Genomic DNA, 22,984 nt, shown 5'->3' with positions numbered 1-22,984 from the left:
AGGGAACATTGTCTCAAGCAGAGTGGGAAGCCCTGAGTATGTTTGTTTTTTCTTCTTTTTATTGGTTTCCAAATTTATAATACATAATCTATAATAGGCTCCAGTTAATTTATTTTACCTGCACACAAGTACCACTGTTTCATCAAAGCGACTTCTTAATTATTAGATGTAATTTTGTCATGTGTGTCGTACCTTTGCAGATCTAAGTGCCCTGCTTAAAGCAACTCAGTAGGAATCTTCCTCTTCGTTATTGTGCTCCAAGGGATTTCTCATACATAGCCAAAACCAATCCAAAACAAGAATAGAGACATCAAATTTTGTGTCTGTTTTTGGAACAATTTACGACACAATAGTGTACATGGATAATGAGACAGAATTTACCTACACCAGCCAAATATTTTACAGTTGAATTTTTTTCAAGCACAGTTTCAGTTGGGGTGGCTGTGACATCACAGGCACATTTGGTCACACAAGTTATGAAAAAACTGTGATATAATGATTATTTCTTTCTTGTTACAGTAAATCCTCATTAACACGAAGTTGTAAAATCCGGAAAAAATTTTGAGATAAGCTGAGTTTCGAGTTAAGAAAAATTCCGAAAATTTCTGGCGACAGTCCCTGGCGATCAGTCGCGTGATGCCGCCGCCAACGCCTGTCGTTCTTCGCTCGAACTGGACTAGAAAAACAAACTTCGCTCGCAAAAACAAGGAACAGAAATGGAGTAGCTATTTTCTAAAAACCCAGAACCTGAGCGCGACAGCGACGAGCGGAAATTCTTCGGTGGCCCTCGGCCCGTCACGCCCGTCGACACTCCACAGCACAAAGGGAGCTTTTATATAATAAACGCAGAATGCTCAGGAAAAAACTGAACTTTATTATTTTGGCAGGAAAAACTGGGTAATGCTTGTCTGCTTCGCGTTGGCATTCGGCCCGACAAAAGCGTCTTCGAGCTGCCGAACGCATAGCATGTACCGTTGGTCGCCGCCGCCGCATTCAATTTTGTTGCGGAGCAAGCGTAGGAGGTTCCTTGTTTCTGCAGTCATGGGCGCTTGTCTAGGCTCTTCGTCATCAACCTGATCACCACCTTCGTTGCCTGTCATTGCAACAATATCGGCATCGGACAGCATTTCGGTAACAGGCACGTCCTCTTCATATAGTGCATATTCTTCAAAAGTGATGTCGACTTCGGTATCGGCGGTGCAACAAGTAGTTTCACAAACTTCGTCACAGAGTTTATCACAATCACTTCACTCGTCAGTGTCTGGTTTGAGCGATCTCTCGCTGCGCGAAAAGCCCGCATGCGCGAAGCAATTCGCAATCGTCAGCGGCCGGACTTGTCGCCAGGCTTCAGCGATCAGGTGGACTGCACCCAGTAAATCTATTTCGTACTTCTTACCGCTGTCGTAAGAACACAAAATTCGGTGCAGAAGGCTCTTTCTATAAAATTTGCGAGCAATCTCAATGACTCCTTGGTCCATCGGCTGGAGCACGGATGTCATATTCGCAGGCAGGAACTCCAGCGTAACTGCCTCCAAGTTTTTGATTTTTCCATGGCCGGGGCAGTTGTCCACCACGAACAACACTTTCCTACCGTCCTTCGCCATTTTGCGATCAAGAGCATGTACGTACTGTTCAAAGAGTGCCGCATTCATCCAGACAGTTTTATTGGCGCGGTAGGTCACGTCTCTCGGGAGCCATGCACTTCGGAAGCACCGTAGATTTTGAGACTTGCCGATAATAAACAGCGGCAGCTTTTCATCGCCGATGGAGTTGGCTCAGAAAAGTATTGTTACCCTGCCTGTGCACGCTTCTCCCTTCGGCGTGTACGTGCGGCTATGCAGCATCTTATAAAAGAGTGCTGCTTCGTCGAAGTTGAAGATATCCTTGTCCGCGTAAGCCTTTTGTAGCTCAGCGAGGCGGTGGTTCTGCCAGTTGTCAGCAGCCCCTTCATCAACGGTGCCGCTCTCGCCGTGGACTGTCTTCGAGGCAACGCTGTTTCTCTTCTTAAACCGTTCAAGCCAGCCATTGCTGCAATTGAAGTCCATGCAGCCCATCTGCAATGCCAGAGTGTCGGCCTTTTCTTTCATCATTTGAGTGGTCACGGGAAGGTTGGCTTCCCTGACATTCAGGAGCCGCAACATCAGTCCTGCTTCTACCTCTGGGAATTTTGAGGCCCGAATCCGCTTCCGCTTGCTTGAGAAGCTTTGCTCGAAGTTGTCCAATACCTTCTGCCTGTTCTTTAATACTGTCGAGAGCGTCGACAATGGGATGTCAAATTCTTTGGCGAAGCTTGTTTTTGACTTTCCTCCTTTATCTACTTCCTTGATTAAAGCGACTTTTCTCTCCAGCGTCAGAGATTTGCACTGCTTAGGGCAGGACATCGTCGTCCGTTGCGGACACCACATACACAACAAAAATCAAAGTCAACGCTTCGTGCACATAGCATGACGAAACCAAACAGTCACTAACCGGTATGCACGTGCGAAGGACAGCTGACCGAACCACGCCGAACCAACTGCCCAATAAAACCCATCAGCCCCCGCGCGCGAATGGCGCTCACGTGACTGTTCCCAAGGCGAAAAACGGCTGCGTCCGCGGGAATTTTGTATTCGCTCTTTGAACGTGACCGCGTTCGGCACTTAGTATAGGAACAAAGCGCTTGCTCGGAGCCCTTATCACACTTCGGTAATGACCTTTACCTTCGGTCCTTCCGGTTAAAACTTCGAGATATCCGCATTACGCCCGAAAAATGCTTCGAGATAAACGGGAGCTAATACATAGCACCTATGGGAGGTGAAGGCATGGCGTGGAAAAATTTCGACTTAACTGATTTTTCGAGATATGCGAGTTCGTGTTAACGAGAGTTTACTATATTTTAACTTTTGGGCAAGCTTACGTAAGAACTGGGGCCTCATGCGCAATGATGACATATCACGAACCGATCAGTTAGCCCCACTCGTAATGTTCGATTCTGGCCAATGTGACAGTTTTGTTTGGTTTGTAGGGTTTAATGTCCCAAAGCGACTCAGGCTGTGAGAGACCCCGTAGTGGAGGACTCCGGAAATTTCGACCACCTGGGGTTCTTTAACGTGCGCTGACATCGCACAGCACATGGTCGCCTTGCTTTTCGCTGGAGGCGAAAAGTGGATCACTGTGTAATTCGGCCTTTGTTGTGAATTAGAATAAGCATAGCAACAGTCGTGCTTCATCTTTTGTACACTGCACTGCACACGGCCTTAACTCGTCTTTAACTCGTCTCTGTGACCTCACATTCGTTGTCCGGTACTTTAAACCGAAACTGCGAGGGGGGGTGGGGGGGGAATTAATTATGATTTATTATTCAACTTGGCTATTTATATTCAATAATGTGCTGCACATCTTTCCACAGACAGAATACCGAACGAAAGTTTGGTTTCTCTAACCTTTATAATGTTAGGGAATTTTACACATGAAAACTCACTCCCCTGTGACAAAATTGGCTGCTACCAGCTGGCACTGCATTTTGAATGTACATGACAAAAGTATAATCGAGACATGCAAGCTTCTAAGACATTGAAGAGTACAGATGAAGGGTAACAATTCGGGCTAGTTAGTCTAGATAGCTAACTCTGTATTGTATTAGTTACCTATAGAGATAACTAGCTAGGTAGATAGTTAATCAGTGCTTGTACTGTCTTCTTCCTGTGTTTTTGTGTTGCTTGCACTGCGTTAATGTATCATAACACTGAGGAGAAAAATTAATACTGTTTGTATTCATAGAATACCAGCTTGTAATCACTATAGCACCACTCTTAAGCGAGCAAAGCTCTTATAAAGTAGAAAAGAGCGATGGCAGAAATACAGGCATCGCCATCACAACATTCTCACATGTACAAGCGCCACGACACGCAAGTGATCCCTAATGCTGTCTGATGTGCATTGCAGTTACATGTCTGAATTGTTAATTTTAATTCAAAACTGCATCTGCACTTTTGTCATACAAAGGAGGCAAAGAAAACCTGTGCTTGGCAGCGCCACAGGCCGCCAGTGTTTCAGCTCTTTGCAATCACAGCTGTGCACTTTGCATGCCCACATTGTTTCGTTTTTAACATGCCTTGGTTTAAATTAGCAGCGGGGAAAATCCTAGTGCTCGTACGAAGTTCGGCCAGCACATGAAATTATACAGACAGTATAGACAAGCGTCAGCCCGTGACGTCAGTGGAGATGCGGCGGCACTGGCGACTGCAGTGACGTTAGTGGTGTAGGCAAAAGCATGGGCCGTCTGCATTGGATGCACGGCGCTTGCTGCGCTTTCTAGCATAATTCTCGATATTCCTGCTATGTGTGGTGCGATTGGTTGCGCCACAAGGCGCAATAAAGAAAATGGTACCTGTTTTCACTTGTTTCTTGCGGTCAGATAAAGGTGAGAGCGAATGACAGATGCGTTGAGCGCACCAATTGTAGATCCTTCGCCGACGGAGTGCCTTGGCAGCTAACGTGCATTGCACTTCTGCACTGAAGCTTGATCAGTTTGTTTGCAACTCTTAACTGTCATGAGTGTTTTTCGGCCACACGACGATTAGCGCAATAACAAATGCCTGCAGCTCATTCACGTTTTGGTGTATATACTACCAGGCCATAAGAAGTTTAGACGTGATATTCCGTGCACATATGATCTTAATCGAACGCAGCTAGGAAACTGCGCTTTGCGTTCCATTCATCTGCGGTACTACCCTCGCATATTTTTGTACAGAAACTACACAAAAGCTGCTGCGAAGGCAACGGCAGTTACCTTGAGCGGTCACTCCAGCTCGACATTGCCGAAACAGGCCAAGAGCTGTGAAGTAGCTTTTCTCTGTTTTCACTTTCCCGAATTTCAACGAGTGACGCACTCTTCATCAACAGTCTTAGGAATCGAGTGAACATTGTTATGATCTGGACAAAGTCAAGCAGCGCTATTTCTCAGAGTATTAAATTTTATTTTTGAAGGTCATTAAGATCATAATGAACGAATTATAACCACGTACAACCAACTGATTGAGCAAGATATTTAATTGTGGTATATACGGTACATTAAGTTTAATGTCCCAAAGTGGAATTGGCTATAAGGGATGAAAAATAAGTAGAATAAGATGACGTGCATTTGAATAAAATTTTCTCAGTATATAAAAAAATGCTCAGCAGATTGCGCAAATTGCACTGCAAGTGATCGTGGACATCGTGGAGAACATTACATGTGCGCTCATAGCAAAAGAAAAATATATATATATATACAGTGCAATCCACTTATAACGATATTGAGAAAACGGGAAAATCCGATCGTTATAACCGATTATCGTTATATCTGGACCGGCAAAAAAAAAGTAAAGAAAAAAAAAAAGCAAGAGAGCGCACATACCCGTGCATTCAGACTTACCTACTTGCCAGCGACGATTCAATCGGATAAAACAAAGCTAGTCACTAAAGAACACTCAACACTTTATTGCTGTACTATATATAAAGGGAATAAATAACTTAATCTCGCTTAAAGAAGTCTGAAATGCGCGCTTGCTTGAGCGGCAGCTGACGCTTGATAATTTCAGTCTGCATAGTCTCCAGTTGTTGCGCGTACGTGTGCGGAAGTCCTGTAGCATGGATGAAGCCTATCAGCGACTGGATGGACTGTACGGCACTTCGTGACGACAATGGAGCTGGCGTGGTGGTGTCACTGCCATCGTTGTCCATGGTGCCGTCATCGTCGTCACTATTTTCACCATCGCTCGATGCCGCTTTTTGTCGCTGCTCCTCGGCAATGGCCTCATCGGTAAATTCCTCACACGAAGCAGCAGCGCTGTCAGCGTTTAAAAAGTCGTCCAAGAGCGCTCCGCCGGCATTGTCGGAAGATGCAACATGATCCCATAGTGCACACACATCGGCAGTTTCGGGAAGCAAGTCATCTGTATCTGTCCCTTCTGAGACCGCACAGTCGTGGCGCACGAAGCCTGCTTTTCTAAAGCAGTTCTGGATTGTGGACTGCTTCACTTCGTACCACGCACCATACACAAACCGCACCGCTTCGATCAAGCTCACCTTCAGGTGAGCAGGCCCGGAAGCATCCTCTGGCGATCCCAAACGGTCTATTTTTAAGATCAGCCATTCGAGCATACGACGCCTATAGAGGGCCTTGAAATTGGCAATTACGCCTGCGTCCATGGGCTGCAGACCTGCCGTGGTGTTCGGGGGCAGGAAGAGCAACTCGACAGACGTCAGCTTCACGCTGACGCTGTGTGCTGTGCAATTGTCGAGGACTAGAACCACTTTCCTCTTCTTTTGCTCCATTAGGCCGTCAAATTCAAGCAGCCATTCCTGAAACAGGTCGCGAGTCATCCACGCTTTCTTGTTATTCCGATAGCGGACCGGAATGTGTTGGTTCCTGAAGCAGTGGGGCCTCTTCGATTTCCCAATCACAAAAGGCTTCAGACGCTCGCTACCGTCCATGCTGGCGCACAAAAACACAGTCACTCGGACCTTGCTGTGCTTCCCACCGCTGCACGGATCTCCTTTGAGAGCGTGCGTCCTTGAAGGCAGCATTTCGTAGAAAAGCGCTGTCTCGTCCCCATTGAAAATGTCCTTCTGTTCATAGCGCTCCAACAGCTCGGGCAGTTTCGTCGCCAGCCACTCGTCTTTCGCCGACACGTCCAGCGAGGCAGCCTCCCCGACCACGTTTTTATAAACAATGCCGTGGCGATCTTTGAATCTTTGGATCCATCCTCCGCCGGGCTCGAAGTTTTCTCGTCCCAGAAGAAAAGCGAATTTCTTCGCCTTTGCACAAAGAATCGGTCCTGTGATGGGAACATTCTGGTTGCGAGCGTTCAGAAACCACTGGTAGAGAGACTCTTCCACATCACTGTACAAAGGGTCTCTAACCCTCTTTCGCTGGTCGTCGTGGCCGCTGGAGCCGGCTTTCTCGAGGACATCTGCAGCCTTGATTATGGTTGAAACCGTCGACTGCGAAAGCCCATACTTTTTAGTGAGGCTTCCCACCTTGAAGCCCCGCCGAAAATCCTGGTGAATTTGGTGCTTCACCTCGAGAGAGATTGCCTTCCGCTTAGTCGGCGCCATCTTCCACGTACAACGGCCAAGGACGCGCTCCCCTTCTCCCCACCTCTCTTCAGCGATTGCGATGATGATGGCGCTCGCTTCCAAAGGCCGTACGCATCGCCTCCTTGCGGATTTCTCCACAGCGGTCTATTTGCGGCACTTTTCGCGTCATTCTAATCAAATCATTTTATTTTTCGCAAATATTTATACGAAATTTGCTAGTAAATATTTTCCAGGCGGTCAAAATTTTATCGTTGTATCCGATATATCGCCGATAATCGTATCGTTATATGTGGTTTATTTTTACATAGGGGCAATGGGAAAATTGATAAATCTAAATTATTTGATCGTTATAACCGATATATCGTTATATATGGTATCGTTATAAGTGGATTACACTGTATATATAGATATAAAATACAGCATTCTTCTTACAAGCCTTCATGTATATATTAACCTGTGAATGACCCTGACTACATCTGTGCAATTAAACAGACGTCGAACGTCTTTTTATCGAGCAGGATAAAACAAGTTGGCAGCATGCCCGTTAGGCGAACGTTACAAAGAACTAGAAGATTGCGTTCTTCTTATTCAGTGAAATCTATGACTTAATTTAAGTTGCTGGTACAGTGAGCTAAAAATATGATTTCTAGTTCATTATAGTTGCCGGTAATATTGTTATTTAGAGTGAAGGTGCTTGGAGCAGCAGAAACCGTACCCATCAAAATAGTCGTCATATGAAAACCGCACTTCCAATCATTCATATCGTCCTTGCATGCGCTAACAATAGGCCCGAAAGTTGGACAGTGTTCACTATATATTAGTTTTTTTATACATTGTGATTTCTCGTTTTCAATCTGTCACTACAGTCCAACGTTGCTACAGTCGCACACCGTAGCCGCGCGCTATTGAGGCCACGGAGAAGGAAGCCTATGCAGCGCTCTTCGCCTGGTAATTCCAGCAGTAATCGGCTAGTAAAGTGCTGAAATACTCTCCAGGCATATATCAACTATTTCTATGCATAAGCAAAAATTACGTTTCTGGATACTTGCATGCGCGAACTGGTTTCGAAGGCAGCGTCGCTTCCCGCAGTGTAGGCACACGGCGTTTTTGCCTACATCCCATGTCGCTGCCAATCGCAGCGCCACCTTTGTTTACAAACATGACGCTTGCCTATATATTGGTTTATTGTGCAAGCTAAACCTGCACGAGACCAGATGGAGCTGTCGCACAGGCTAATGCTGTATTACTTGCAAATATGCACACTTAAGAATAAATAACAATATAAAAAACTAGCAGGATTCGAACCCCACTCCACTGGATATCTGTCCTAGCACCTTAGCCATTGCACTGCGCCAACTGCTGGAACATTTTGTTTTATTATTAGTAATTGTTACTTGTTATTATTACTGAGCTGCTGAACACAAGGATGCAGGATCGAATCCTGGCTGCAGCGGCCGCTTCTGAATGGGAGCGAAAAAGCAAGGTGCCCGTGTGCTTTGCGATGTCAGTGCACGTCAAAGAACTTCAGGTGGTTGAAATTTCCGGAACCCTCCACTACAGCGTTTCTCATAGACTGAGTCACTTTGAGACATTAAGCCCCATAAACTAAACCAAACCAATACCCTTCTGATTTGTCCAGGAGACTCCCAATTTTTTGCTGAACTTTCTGATTGTACAACTACTGCCTGTATCTCCCTATAAGTTCCTCTGCCCATGCAAGGATGCTGTTCGCGAAACCAGCACCACAGAATCTTTGGCCACGTCGTAATCGCCGGCATCACTATCATCGACCGCACTATTCACCATAGGCATGCTAAGCAGCCAATCAAAGCCAAACCAAGCCAGAGCCAAATTAGTTGTGGATGCTTGTATTGAGCTTTGCCTTTGCAGCTGCTTATGCATTGAGGAAGAAAATAATTAAAGAGAGGCCACAGCGTTACATTTTTAAAGTCTGACATGAGGGCTCCTTATCGCACAGTTGGCCACGCGTCTGCAACGTTTCAGCATGTTTGCACATGCGTCATTAGTTCCGTGAAGTAGACGATCTCACATGGCGCTAGTAGCTGCCGCGGCCTTCCAAAACCACTTGAGACGCCATGCTGAATGAAATAAAACACAATTGTAAATGAAGGCCGACGCTTACTGTAAGCCTTCTAAACATTGTATCTGTACGATTATGTACATGATGTTGAAATGTTGGGGTTTGTTGTTTTAAAACGCAATCCATAATGCAATGGTTTTAAAATATTGCCCCATTACATTTTGGACACACACTGTTCAAAGCATGATTTTGGAAGTGTTGATGTATATTTCTTGTATTTTTTTTTTTTTTTTTTCAGGCATATATGTTGTTTTTGCATTTCAAAAGGACTTGAAGACTCAAAACACAAGCACTACTTCCAGCAAATAAGTGGATCATCTACCTCACTGGCATCTTTGCAAACAGCAAGAAAATGAAAAGAACCAATTCGATATATTATTTTGCTCTGTACTAATTTTCCTATTTGTCAGCCTGCAGTGGAAAGCATAAGATTGCACGGAGTTCTGTGTTAGGGGCTATAGTTTGTGGTGTGACCTTATTTTACTTCAGGGATCATGCCCCTCTGCCCCATTTGCATTTAATATAATGTCAGATGCCTTGTTCAAGCATGCCTTTCATCCCACTCCCCTTCTTTAAACAACCTTAAGGCTTGTGAACTTGGTGCTCATAGCCACGTGCCACCTTCTAAAAGCTGGGTACATGGTCATTTATTTTTATTGACCTGTTGTGAAATAATTGGCAAAATAAAATTGTTTTTGCTACAAGTATAACTTTGTCACATTTCTGTTGGGGAAGAGTTTTTCACAAGCCCAGTGTAGTCACTAGGTTTGCATCCCGAGCATGAGCAGTGTAGATTTTTATGTCAGTTAACCTGTTGGGCCATGCTTACAACAAAAATCCCTCCATGCCTTTTTAATGCACTTGCACCCCTCATTCACTGATTTTGCCTGTCTGTTTCGACTCTGTCTGAAGCCATTGGCTGGAGCTGCCAGCGTGGACAGTGCTTTTGAGATCGAAATTGAAGCCTCGAGGACCTCGGATCCAGAGTCAGACATGCTACTCTTAGGCATGAGAATGGCAGGTTCATGCCCTAATATCATGACCTGAAGTCGCCGTCCTTACTGCTACTACCAACGCCAGATGGCAGTTGGCAGGTAATATGGCCGGGCACGTTTAGTTGGTGGTGTGTGTGACATGAGACAGCACATATGGCTGAATCTGCAGGAGGTTTCAACTTTGAAAGCGCTTTTAAAATGGGAATATAATCTACTGAGACCCTTGGATCCGAAGTCAAACACACTACTCTTAAGGCACGCACATACGGCTTCATTAAAGTGGAACTTTATATTTATGCCTGATGGTCGTTAACATAATGTAGTTGCTCAAGATTATACTCTAATGAGTGCGCAGCCTGAAACCAAAACTGCTAGCACACAGTTTGCATTTGGCCTAATAACGCTAAGGCAGCCTTTTCTTTTATATATGTAAGTGTTCCCCGTGTTAAATTTTTGGGAAATACACTTTTGAGGACCCTCCGTGTCTTTTAAGCGTACTCTCTGACACATGGCTACGTATACCATACTCTGCATCATTGACATTGAATTTGGAGAATTTCCTCCTCTTCACGGAATTCACAAGTAGCATTTGGCGAAAAGAGAATAGGTCGTTAGAAATTTTTATAATGCAGAACAATGCTTGGTCATGTTGGTTGCGGATTAACCCAATTAGTGCGTCACTTTTAACCTGGCTGAACATATAGTCAAAATGGTTGTCAAGTAAAATCGGCTGAAAAAGATGGGGTACCGGTTTTCCTACTTGCCTGCGCTTGCCTGTGCTTCATGCTGCCTCCGTCGGCGGCGGCCACATTCAAATTCCGCGCAATATTACGTCATTGTGACGTCACCACGTGTCTCGTTTTTGTTTTTTGACATCACTTTATTACATCCGCTAGGGCGGCGCCACGAAACTCGTACCTCATTCAGTCTAGTTTCTCTACGCGAAAGTGTCCATGGGACTCGCTACGTAGGTCTAGTAACCTTGTAACGGCGAGCCGGCGCGCGCTCGAAATATTTGCTCGATTTGCTTACCAGCGTTCTGTCAGCGTTTCGGATATCTGCAGGCAGGCATGGAGGAAAGTTCAAGACCGAAGTCCCGGCGACGTAGCAGCCGAAGCTACTCCTTGCTGCCGTCCGAAAATGACCTTATTAAAGATGTGCCCAGCGACATCCCTGGAGAAGAACGACTACGCATCCTTTTCCGGCTCTGTTACAAGCGCGCGCTCTCCATGGTGCGCGACGAGGTAGACGCCCCCGAAGAACTGTATCGGAAATTGCTCATTCGAGGACTTTCAATGTTCGACGAACAGGAGGGTCGTGACGTTCTCACCATGCTTCTCAAGGCAGCTGCAGGTACAACGCCCAGCGATAGCGATAACGAATTACCTGCTGACATCGCCGCGCGCCACCACGCCAAATTGAAGTCTTTACTGGCAGAGTGCAAGCGATGGAACGAGCTGCTAGAGATGGATTTTGGTTTCGGACCGACAGTACAGCCAGTACAGCTCACCACCGACAGCGGTGATGCCGATAAGCTTCCAGTTGCCACACGACGCCGCTACGACGCTCTCGCCGCAAACGCCGAACGCGCCAAGCTTGCTGCTGCAGCCATGGCGCATGTTGCGCGTCATTGTCCATGTCCAGACAGTGCAGATTCCGGTGAAACTGAGAGAAATGACACGGCGGATAGTCTGTTCGATGTGTGAGACATTAATTATTTGTCCTTGCTAAAATATGCAACAGCAAAGCCGGTGTGAATGAACGCTTGTAATTTGGCTTTCCGTCACAGGCGGTGCGAACCGGATTGTTTGGGACCAACTCCTCATTGGTAATTGTGCTTATCTACAGCCTTTTGTTGACTGTCAGGTGCGCACTGTTTGTAATAATGTATAAGCATTTCTCAGGATGCCTAAATAGTGTCTTAAAAAAAGTTTATTGAGGTATATCGCATGGATGTGCATGTCCTGTTTTGGTATTCGTACACGGAGGTGTCAAGACAGATGTATGAAATTGGTTAAACGTGAATTTGTTGTAGCCTTCCATGAATTTCATCAAAATGCCTAGTGGAGATATTAGCTTTTCTTTTCCTTTTTTTTTTTTCCTCTCTTTTCATGTTTATGCCCGCAGACTATGTTCTTCTGTAACTGTTCTATGTAACTTCTGCTGTTTTGTCCGCAAATAAACCTTTTTATGACACAAAGTAAAACATGCTAACCAAACGGCGTGGTGATCGTGGTGGCATGCAGTAAACAGTGCACAGAATTTCTCCCTGGTAGAATGTAGTCTGCTATTAAAGCTTTTTTTGTTACCTAAGCAAAAAGCTAACTGTTACACCAAACTTTACACTAAAGAATAATGATGCCCCTTGCTTCTTTAGTGCAGTCAAATAAAAGCTAATTTCATTTACCATTCAGAGTTGTCCATGTGGCCCAAAATTAGCAACTGCTGTAAATTTCATTCTACTATTTAAGAGTGTATAACTTCCATAGGGCACTTGTTATTGCAGGTAGTGAACAAAGAGTCAGTGCTATTGTCACCCACTCCTGAATTTATTGCTGTGGTCTTACTGAGTCTGTCTGCTAATGGCGTTCGTAACTTGCATTGCACCATGTGCCATAAGGCAGCAGAGTATTTTTTTGATTGCACAGCCAGTACACCAACAGTGTTTTGAGTGCAAAAATAATGCTGCTTAAACCCCGTTTTCATCCACACGTTTCAAGCAGCAGTTTTGATCACACTGTCTTTAAATTAGGCCATAGCAGATGAAGTTTTTGGAGAGACAGACACTGTCTGCTAAATTATGTATATTCTTGTTTACTGTACCTTCGTAGGGCACATGTCTTGTGGCTGCTTAAGCATAGTGGCTAATATATGGCCCCAATATTCGTAGAATTCCTTTATACGTTTCAGAAACATATGCATGCACACTAGGGTATTAAGTCGGCGATGGCCCACTTTGCTGGAGACATGTCCGAGCAGCCGTCCCTAGTGTTGGATGGAGGAGACCCTGACAGTTGGCACGTCATACAAATACTTGGGCTCTAAAAATTTGTATTGTGCTCCGAGGCTGACATGTTCAGGCTTCATGAAACCAAGGTCCACCAGGCAGCACTTAAAGCACAATGCATTTTCAGTTGTCAATGCTGTTGGGTATGTCACCGGTGCATTATGGTCTGTGACATATGGACGTCTGCTCATGTGCCAAGACTCATTGGCCAACGCAATTGTCTGCAGGGCTGTGCAAGATACTTTAAAAAAATATCTTCGCTACCGATACTCGATGCCTTGAAAAATTGTATTTCCAATAACGATACAAGATACCGAACCGAAATCGATTTCCGATACAGATACTCGATACTGTATCTTCGATACTTCAATACATCTCTGAAATCCCAATATGATAAAGCATTAATATTATTAGCGAAGCTGGAAAATTTTACCATGCTTAATAGAACTTTCAGCGGTACCTATATCGCAGTTTTTGTTTCTATGAAAGGGTTTAAACAAATCCGACAGCACGGATTTAAGCTCCGCTGTCTGGGCAGCTGGCCTTGTCAGAACTTCACATTGAATTGAAGCCATGGTTACAAAGCTTCCAAAAGCAGCCTAACGAACAATTTCTTTAAGCTAGTGTTCTTCATACGAACCACCCTGTGAGCACTTGGCTACATACAATTAAATCTGAAACTTCTTTTGTTGCTTTCCATTTCATATACTACATGTTACTTACCCGATGGCCTCCTCTGTTTTCTCCTTGCTATAAAGCTCAGTGCTGCATGCGCTTGGGGAACTGAGCAGGTATTATTATATTAGTTCGGTAGCAGACTTTTGAAGCTCGCATTCTGTGTTAAAAGTTAGAGGGTAACAAAAATAAAATGGCTGAATGTTTTTATTACTTACGAAATAGCCCCGCGATGTGGGCGTTCTGTAAGCGAGGCAAATAAGCAAAGCCTCTGTATATAACTAGACGAGCACGCCGCACTGTTACATTTGATGATAGCCGCGTCGACTCGAGGATCTTGAAGGTAGTTAACAAAGTCAAGATCCACTTGAGTCTCTTGAGGACTTAGTCTAGTTTAGATAAAAGAAAAAATTGTTCTTTTTAAGAGAGAGTGGCTGGTATGATGTCAGTATTCATATATTTCAAAAACATATTAACAGTTTATTTCTTTATGAAACAAGGGTATCTTCGCAAGTATTATTCACGTCTCGCTGAAATGTTTTTGGCAAAAAAATTCTTTGACCATGGATTTGTTATTCAAATTTACGTGCTGGAAAAGTGCAGTTACATAGTTTTTACGTCCTGTATTTCTTAATATTTTAGACTTAATAGTTTTTACAGAAAAAGCCTAGAGGAAGCCTCTTCCCGGCGCAGTTACAAAGAAAGATGTTTGTTTCGAATCAAATGCTGTAAACTACAAGAACGGCAGTTAGCTGACTGCATCTTGTCCGACTGAGGCCTTAGACGCTCATGTTATTGCCGCCAAGCAAAGCCGACATGTGAAGCTCAAGGGTCTAGAGAGCTAGGGTCATTCGTCAGCATACTGAGCATGCTGCTTACAAGAATCATATGCCTCAGAGACGGACAAGGAGGCGGTATGCAAAGGTTGGGAGAGCAGCTAGGGTTGAAGTGCGCATGGTCCCTGCTCCCTGTTTGTCATCTTTGGTGTTTCTTTGTCGTTTTTGATATTTGTTTTTGTGTGTCTGTAAACTCAGTGCTCACAAGTAAACAACCTCACGAGCACCTACTTGCCATTGGCTCCTTCAGTTTTAAAGAAAGGGAATATGAATAGATGGAGGCTAAGGAGACAGGGCATTTGAAGGAAACTTCGTGTAGGGGGGGAAATAAGGATGCACTGCAAGCAAAGATATGCCTTCTGGCTTGTACTAAGTACTCGATACCTGATACTGATACAAAAAATGTATTTAAAGATAGTATCGAAGATACATGTACCTTCGATACTGCCCATGACTGGTTGTCACCCACCAGAAATTGGCTAGAGCACAGCCAAATGTAGGTCGACCACACTTGTGGTGGGGTGTCAAAAACTGGCGAATGAAGCTATACTATAAATAGGTGACCATGGATGGTTAAGTTTGGAGGCTAGGGAAACATCCAGCAAAGTGGAGTACAAGGTTAGACTTGAGTCCATAAGCCCTAACTGATGAGCGCCTCGCTGTGGCATGCCTGCTCACTGCCTGCGGCAAGTGTCTTCATAGGTTAGAAGGCAAATATGGCCCGTTCCTGTGCTTATTGTGCACTGCCATGAAAACAGGAAGCGCACCGATGTGTATGGGAAGAGGGGAAGCATTGCTGAAGCAGCTCACTGAAAATTCAATGCTTTTTCTATACCACACCTACAAAAGTGCCTTACGAACCCAGCAGATGTATGACAATGCCCAGGGCAGTGCATTCCTTTGAGGCCCGTACCTGTGCACTCCAAATGTGTTTTCGTCGCCATCACTTCAGTGCAACGCCAGAGGTACAGGAAGTGCTGTTCTGGGCAGGCATATAATGACACGGAATTGAGAGCGTTGATCATCTGAAACTGCCTGATAACACCATCTTCCCACGAATGGATGGCCAAGGCTGAACCATTTGAATCAGGCAGTGGTGGCAGGAGCCACGCAACCTTGAATAGAAATATATTTTGTACTTACTCGCATTGGGTTTAGCCACCAATCAAATAACCTTCATTTGGTTGTTTCTACTGTTCAAAGTCTATTTTTTCTGCACTATTCTTAAGCCCCAGTGCTTTGGCTATATCACCGGGGCCTCGAACTATAGGAATAAGCACTTTACAGAAAATGCCTTCAACCACTTTCTCGTCTTCACATGAACTTTATGATGTGTCTATCTTTTGGTACTTGACTCTACGTGTCTTAGTCCTCAAATAAGCTGGTACTTGCCTTGGACAACAGTGAGGTACCCCAAGAATTATTGTAGATGTTTTCTTCAGCTATTTTTTGCTCGACCCTGCCATATGATGCATGGCTCAGTGGTTACGGTGCTCGACTGGTGAACCTAAGGACACAGAGGAGCAAATCCTGGCCACGGCAGCAGCTTATTTATGGAGACGAAAAGCAAGGCGCTCGTGTACTGTGCGGCGTCAGTGCACAATAAAAAACACCAGGTCGTTGAAATTTACGGAGCCCTCCACCACAGCACCCTCATCTCTTGAGTAGCTTTAGGGTACTAAACCCTATTCACTATAAATGGTTTCATGCTTACACATTCTGTACACTTCCAGTGTAAATTAGGCCGGCATTTATTTTCCTCAGACCCCTCTCCGTTTCTAATGCATAATTCCTGGCTTGTCCCCTTACTGCTCTCCAAATATTTTTTTGCCAATTTTTTAGTTCAATTCCTTCATTTTGGTGTCAATTTTTCATGTTCAGATAATTGAAAACTCTCCTAGCCCACTATTGCCTCCCATTTCTCTCAGTCATTGCTCAAATTTTATCTTACTACTAGTTTCCCTGCCTTTGAATGAAGAACATCCCAGGTCAACCCTGATTTAGTGCATTTCTATCTGCTCCCATAGCAAGCCTGCCTATCTCACACTGCTTAGTTTCCAACCATGACTGGACCTCTAATCTTGCACAGTTCTACATTGGTAAAAGTTAAGCTAGAAATCATCGCCCTTTTCCAAATCCCTCTTACTACTTTGTACCTATTGTAATTTCACAGTTTCTAGCTCTTCATGACTGCTGCATTCCTGCTACCTTTAACTGTTACATATTTTTCGTGCTCCGTTAGATACTCAGTTTCGCTGTTTACCACATCCAAATATATGTGTACTTATCCACAACCTCCAACGTGATTTCCTGTATCTTATGCTCGCTGCCGTCACTGTCATTGAAAAACACGAGTTTCAGTTTTTCGTTGCTAAACTTAAAATGTCATCTGTCTCCCTCTGAACTGCAGTGCATTGTTGGCATTCAGTTCCGCAACCGCAATATCCTGTCTCGCGCACGCTGGAGTGTGTCATCGTCTTCAGCATGATTATCATGATGCGTAGAGGCACGCTAGAGGCACATACATTTTATTATAATTGGCTAAATTTTTAAGAGTACACCATAAAGACAAAAATTTGTTTCAAAACATCATCTACAATGCTCTGAATTGTTTTTCAGGATTTTACTACTTGTCATTGTTCTGTGCAGTGTATAACACGGCAAGCAGAATGAAAGGTGAATAACAACTCAAAGAACACTTTCTAGCATCAATAAGCTTTTTGTGCGTGGACTATTCATATTAAACCTTATTAAACACTGCAAAGCACTTTGCTCTGTACTCATGTGCCCAGTTCATGGACTTAGCTTTTCTAGTGATGCTCATTCACGGGATATAAGAGAGTTTCATTTCTTAAATGCCAAGTTAAGAAACTTAGAAGCGACATTTATGAACCACATCATATTTTTAACATATCTTTATGCACCTGTATTTAGGTTCACCACCAAGACATTACAAGCTCGTAAAGGACTTCACATGTGATTGACCTCCCGAGCAGAAATTGTTTTGCACAAATTTGACCACATATATGTGCCTGCAGTGACTTTCACTTCTGCATTTTTTTTGTGTGTGTTTGTTTTTGTGATGTTTCACTTTCTCGGATCATTGTTCCTTGTGAGCATTGTATAAGGCTTAACGTATACAGAAGGCTGCATCACTTATGAGAGCCGACTAATTGAGAAGTTTATAAAAGAAGTGGAAGCAATTATCTTATTCAGTTTACTGAGTGCTTACAAAACTGGTGGGCTTTTTTGTTGTTTTTTTTTAGAATGTGTTCAAGAGGATATTCTAAAAGCTGATTACGTATGTCCCAGCCAGAGATAAGATGAACTTCCGTGTCTAATGTAGCACAAATCTGTTCATCTCTTTTGAATACTGGCTGAAGGAAAATTAACCTGCTCTCACAACCATTCTGCAGTCGTGTAGTAGTGCTTGTATCCACTACTGTGAACTATTTGTTCACACTCTTGAAACTGAAAGCTGCTGAGAGTTTTTTTTAAGCAATATGACGTTCAATAATTCCAGACAGCGTGTTGGGTGGAGCTAGGTTTCCTGCACTGAATGAATTAATTTACCTGCCTTACCAGCAGCTCATTTCCCATGGTTTACTTCATGTCACCGCCTCAGGGTGAGTGTTATGTGACAGTTTTTGAATTAATAAATAGTTGGGGAAGCTCCGAGCAACCTTTGAAGCATTAATGAAAGGTGGCATGTCTAGCTGTTGTCTTTATACTTCAACATTTATTTCACTTTTACAGTAAAACGCTGTTGCAGGAAGCCTATGCAGGCTAGGGCTTCACTGCCTCCCATACGCAGTTCACAGCTCACATCATAGCAAAGCAGAAGCTATATTGCAGTTGCTGGCAGATGAGAATGGCTCTCTGCATGTTGCCACATAGCATGTAGTCTAGTCATAAGATCTCACCGAATGCTGAATGTGCTGTAAAACCATGCTGACTTGATTTGTGGTCTTCCTACTGCTTCTCCGTAACCGAGGGAAAGAATATCAGTACACTAACTTTAATGTTGCACCAACCGAAATATACCGTATTTCCTTTTGTCGGTATAGGGTTCATGAGTATCATTAAAGTTTTGTGTGCAAGAGTTATGGCATCCTCTTCATAGCTATCTCAGCAGGATCTGCTCAACACTGGTTCATAATTCAGGATGCCCCCTGATGTTTTGCTAAAGATACAAATATGTAAGTACAAGCCACTTGCAACGGCAAATTAGCTCGCAAAACATTCTTATTTGTCATTGTTTTCATTGAAATTAGCCCACAAAACATTCTTATTTGTCATGGTTTTTATTGTAAGCAGGATCTGCTCAACACTCGTGCATAATGGGGACTGCTTACAGTGAAAACCATGACAAATAAGAATGTTTTGGGAGCTAATTTGCTGTTGCAAGTTGGTTGCATAATGGCAGTCCCCATGGGGACTGGGGATTTCAGTTAATCATCTTGTCATTAAGCTATTTCTCATACATGATGTGTGCCTTGCTGTGAAAGCCTTGACAGTAGGATTTTAAGACCAGTTCCTGTACGTACATCTAGATATCAGCTTCTTGAAGTTGGTTCAGAGCTTGTTAGTGTGCAGTGAAAATAAATGCTTCTAATATTTTACTGCACTTTGCAAATACACACAGGCAGCGCTGCATGAACTTTATAATTTTTGTAGGCACTCTGCCTTACTCTGCCTGTCCTAAATTCGAGCTTAAGGCTATTCTATTCTCTCTAAATTTTCTTTCAGATGGATATGGAGATCACATTAAAGTAACAGCTGCGTTTTGGCTTGTCAAATTTAGGCATCCTAGTCAGCTAGTTGGTGTGAGCCATTCATTTTTAAAACTGCGCGAATAAAACAAGCACTGAGCGAGAAACACAGGAACACGTTATTCACGCAATTCGCTTAATGTTTTATTCGTGCAATTTTAAAAATGAATGATTCACACCAACTAGCCCGCCTGAAGACATCTGCGCTTGTGTGTGTTCCTGTGTTTCTCGCTCAGTCCTTTTTTTATTCGCGCAGTTTTAAAAATGAATGATTCGCACCAACTAGCCCGCCAGAAGACATCTGCGCTTGTTTGCGTCGCTCGGTCCTTGTTTTATCCTAGTGAGCTTCTGTGAAAAGTATAGGTGCTTGCGGTCCTTGTCTGCATAAGCTAGGTTAACGATTGATGTTTAGTGTGTTTTTCTTTTGTTCTTTTTTTCACATATCAAAGACGGAGCCAAAATGAAAATGCACCCCATGACTTTTTGCGGTAAGCATCATGGGTCTAAAAATTTTAATTTTACGACAACATTATCTGTGGCGATGTTTGAAATCTAGTTGGGAATAAAATGCTATTTTTGTTTGATAGAAATATTGTGGAATGTCGTAATGGGGGGCCGTCTTAAGCTAGAAAGGTCTTACTATAGTCTTACATCAATTATTTCCAAACCAGCAGTGATTTGAGCACATACACTTCTGAAGTATGCAGCTTGTATGAATTGCGCAGTATCTCGAAAAATTCTGTAATGCATAAACATGATCATTAAAGAACTACACCTTACCATACAGAGTTCCCTAAATCTTTTAGCATCTTTCTTTGCTTTCGTATCATAGATGTGAACAGCTGGTCTGGCTTTATATAAAATGGAGTGGGTGGTTAATTATGGAAATAATTAAAGGTAACCTCTCAAATAGTTGTGCATGAGTGCACTATACTCTAAGCCAGGTTAGCAGTCAGTTCCTGTAAACTGGTTTGGTTTAGTTATAGTGTACTAGAAGTATTCTAGTTCACTATAGGTTTAGTTTATGGGGTTTAACATCACCAAGGGACTCGGGCTATAAGAGACGATGTAGTGGAGGACTCTGGAAATATCAACTGCCTGGGGTTCTTTAACATGCCCTGGCATCCCACAGCACACGAGCGCCTAGCGCTTTGCTTTGAGTGAAAAATGGCCGCAGCGACAGGATTTGATCCCGCATCCTTGAGCACAATAGTCGAGCGCTCGAACCCCTGCACCGCCACGGCGGAGTTGTTACGTTACTATAACCTGCCAAGTACCTTTTTCTACCTTTACAGCTGCTTTGTCATGCAAGCATTTAACAAGGCTTTGAGATGTTTGATTATTGCGCTCAGTAAAAACTCATTATCTTGCTCTTTAGTTATTATGTTAATATTTGTCCAGCAGCAATAAATAAATAAATAAATAAAATTTATGGATCAGAGAATCAGATTAAGAAATTTTCATAGTACTTGGTTCAAACTCTTGGCACCCACACATGAAGCACTGGTTGTCATTAGTTTTGAAGTGACTGCATGTAATAGCCTCTGGACTATTTTTTGATGCATACAGTTAACTCGCAAAGTTGGCTGGTTATGGCTACACCTGAGTTTCGTTTTCAGTCTTGTCTATTTTTGGTGAGAATTGTCATCTCTTCATTGTTAAAATGCCGTAGTCTGTCAGTATGGGCTAATTTCAATTTACCCACAGTGTCGCTTTAATGATGATATAACGGTTTCTGCGCTTCTAATTTCAACATTGATGTGAAGGATCTGCAATGTAAAGCAGTAAACTGCCTAACCTGCAAGGCTATGTCTTGCAAATACATTTGTATCGCAACGAATAATAAGAGCAAAATAAAACTATGGGGAATAAGTCACCACCTGCGATTCCATTGGAAGCAATATTGCTGCTAGGTTTTTTTCTCTGTAGCGCAATGTGCTCTTTATCGCTTTATTATTTTTGTTTTTAGCACCTACTTATTCGCGTGACATTGCTGCTTCACTGATTTTTTTTATTTATTTATAGGAAGGGAAAAGCGCGGTAACATGCATGTCTCACTTGTTTTCTGTGGACACCGCAACCGCGCCGTAAGGGAAGGGAGGAAGGTGGGAGTGAAAGTGGAAAGAGAGAAAGAGGAGCCGTAGTGGAGGGCTACGGAGTAATTTCGACCACCTGGGGATCTTTAACGTGCGCTGACATCGCACAGCACACGGACGCCTCTTCGTTTCGCCTCCATCGAAACGCAGCCGCCGAGGTCGGGTTCGAACCCGGGTACTCCGGCACAGTAGTCGGGCATCTTACCACTGCACCACCCCGGCGGGGCTGCTTCACTGGCAACCATGGCACGCACAACGCAACATGAGAGAGGAAAAAAGAAAGTGAGAGAGAGGGCCTACGGCGAATCAGGGTACGGCGTCGGTGAAATCCGAGCTCTGGTTGGACGGTGTTCCAAATGGCGTCTCAAGTATTCGACAAATGATCGTGGCGCACAGCAAGGAGGACGCTGGTAGAGCGGCGCCGACGCTTCGGAAGCATGCTTTTACTATGGCCCCTGGAAAGGCTTAGTTTTGTAGCGCCCAACGTCTCCGCAAAACAGGGTCGCCACAACGGCCGCCTGAAACCTGATAGAGGATAGGGTCTCCGTCCGAGAAGGCCGTGTAATGGGTTTATTCGGCAAACGGGCTCAGGGCACGGCACGCAGCTCATGCGCGCGTCTCCTAGCAGTGGGCTGAGCTTTGCCTGATCTAAAAACTGCGCGGTCCTATGCCCAGGCTGTGGATGCAACCTACTGCCGTCATACTTGGCACCTGCCATAGCCTCCTTTATCACCTGGAAGCTTCTCCGTGTCCCGTGGTCTCATGACGTCACACTCCTCGACTACCAATCAGCACTTTCAACCGCCGTCTGCCAGATATTGTACCAATTATTTGGCCATGTCGCGTGGTCTCGTGACATCACACAGCCTGCGGGCCAATCAACGCTTGGTCATATACAGCGCGTTGTACAATTACCAGCGCGATGTACAATGTTTCTTTCATTATCCCGGCTAAACAGCGGAATCCTCGCAGCTCATATTTCGCACAGAAATGGCATTTTGTCGTTAGTATTTTCTAATGCCAAATTTGTTTGGGATACCTGCCTGATTCAATCAGAAAAATGCAGATGTTCTTATCCTATGCGGCGACGGCAAAGCAAAAGAAACCACTACCCCAACACTAACACCAGAGGCGCCATCTTGTGCAACAACCTCCCTTTGCCTTTCGTTGTTGTCTGAAAGTTGCTGAAAACAGCTCAAGATGGCGCCTCTGGAGTCAGTGTTTGGACAGTGATTTCTTTTGCTTCGCCGCCGCCGCATATAAGAACATTTCGGTTTTTTCTGATTGAATCAGGCAAATATCCCAAGCAAATTTTTTATTAAAAATACAAACGACAAATTTTCTGTCTGAGCTAAATTTGAGCTGCGAGGATCGCGCGGTTTAGTTGGGAGAAGCATTCTACAGCGTGCCGGTAATTGTGCAACGCGCTGTATATGTTAC

The 22,984-nt window shown here is 44.0% G+C and overlaps 2 protein-coding genes across 2 annotated transcripts in view; both read left to right on the top strand.

The window, feature by feature from the left end:
- Rnmt (RNA guanine-7 methyltransferase) overlaps positions 1-9,873 on the top strand; it is a 56,320-nt gene extending 46,447 nt beyond the window's left edge. The window contains exons 9-10 of the mRNA XM_084607461.1: positions 3-36; positions 9,402-9,873. Coding sequence (XP_084463587.1) covers positions 3-36; positions 9,402-9,472 — 105 coding nt within the window. The 3' untranslated portion in view covers positions 9,473-9,873. The remainder of the gene's footprint in view (positions 1-2; positions 37-9,401) is intronic.
- A 1,211-nt stretch (positions 9,874-11,084) lies between these two features.
- On the top strand, positions 11,085-12,244 carry LOC146186824 (uncharacterized). Its single transcript, XM_084607460.1, has one exon. It carries the CDS (start codon positions 11,229-11,231, stop codon positions 11,862-11,864), a length of 636 nt encoding a protein of 211 aa, XP_084463586.1. The 5' UTR covers positions 11,085-11,228; the 3' UTR covers positions 11,865-12,244.
- Positions 12,245-22,984: the final 10,740 nt, after the last annotated feature.

The sequence above is a fragment of the Amblyomma maculatum genome, chromosome 6, assembly GCF_055883805.1.
Source record: "Amblyomma maculatum isolate TAMU_Amacu chromosome 6, ASM5588380v1, whole genome shotgun sequence".
NCBI classification, from domain to species: Eukaryota; Metazoa; Arthropoda; class Arachnida; order Ixodida; family Ixodidae; genus Amblyomma; species Amblyomma maculatum.
Note: the sequence above shows the minus strand (reverse complement) of the source record. Positions and strands in the feature narration are given on the sequence as shown.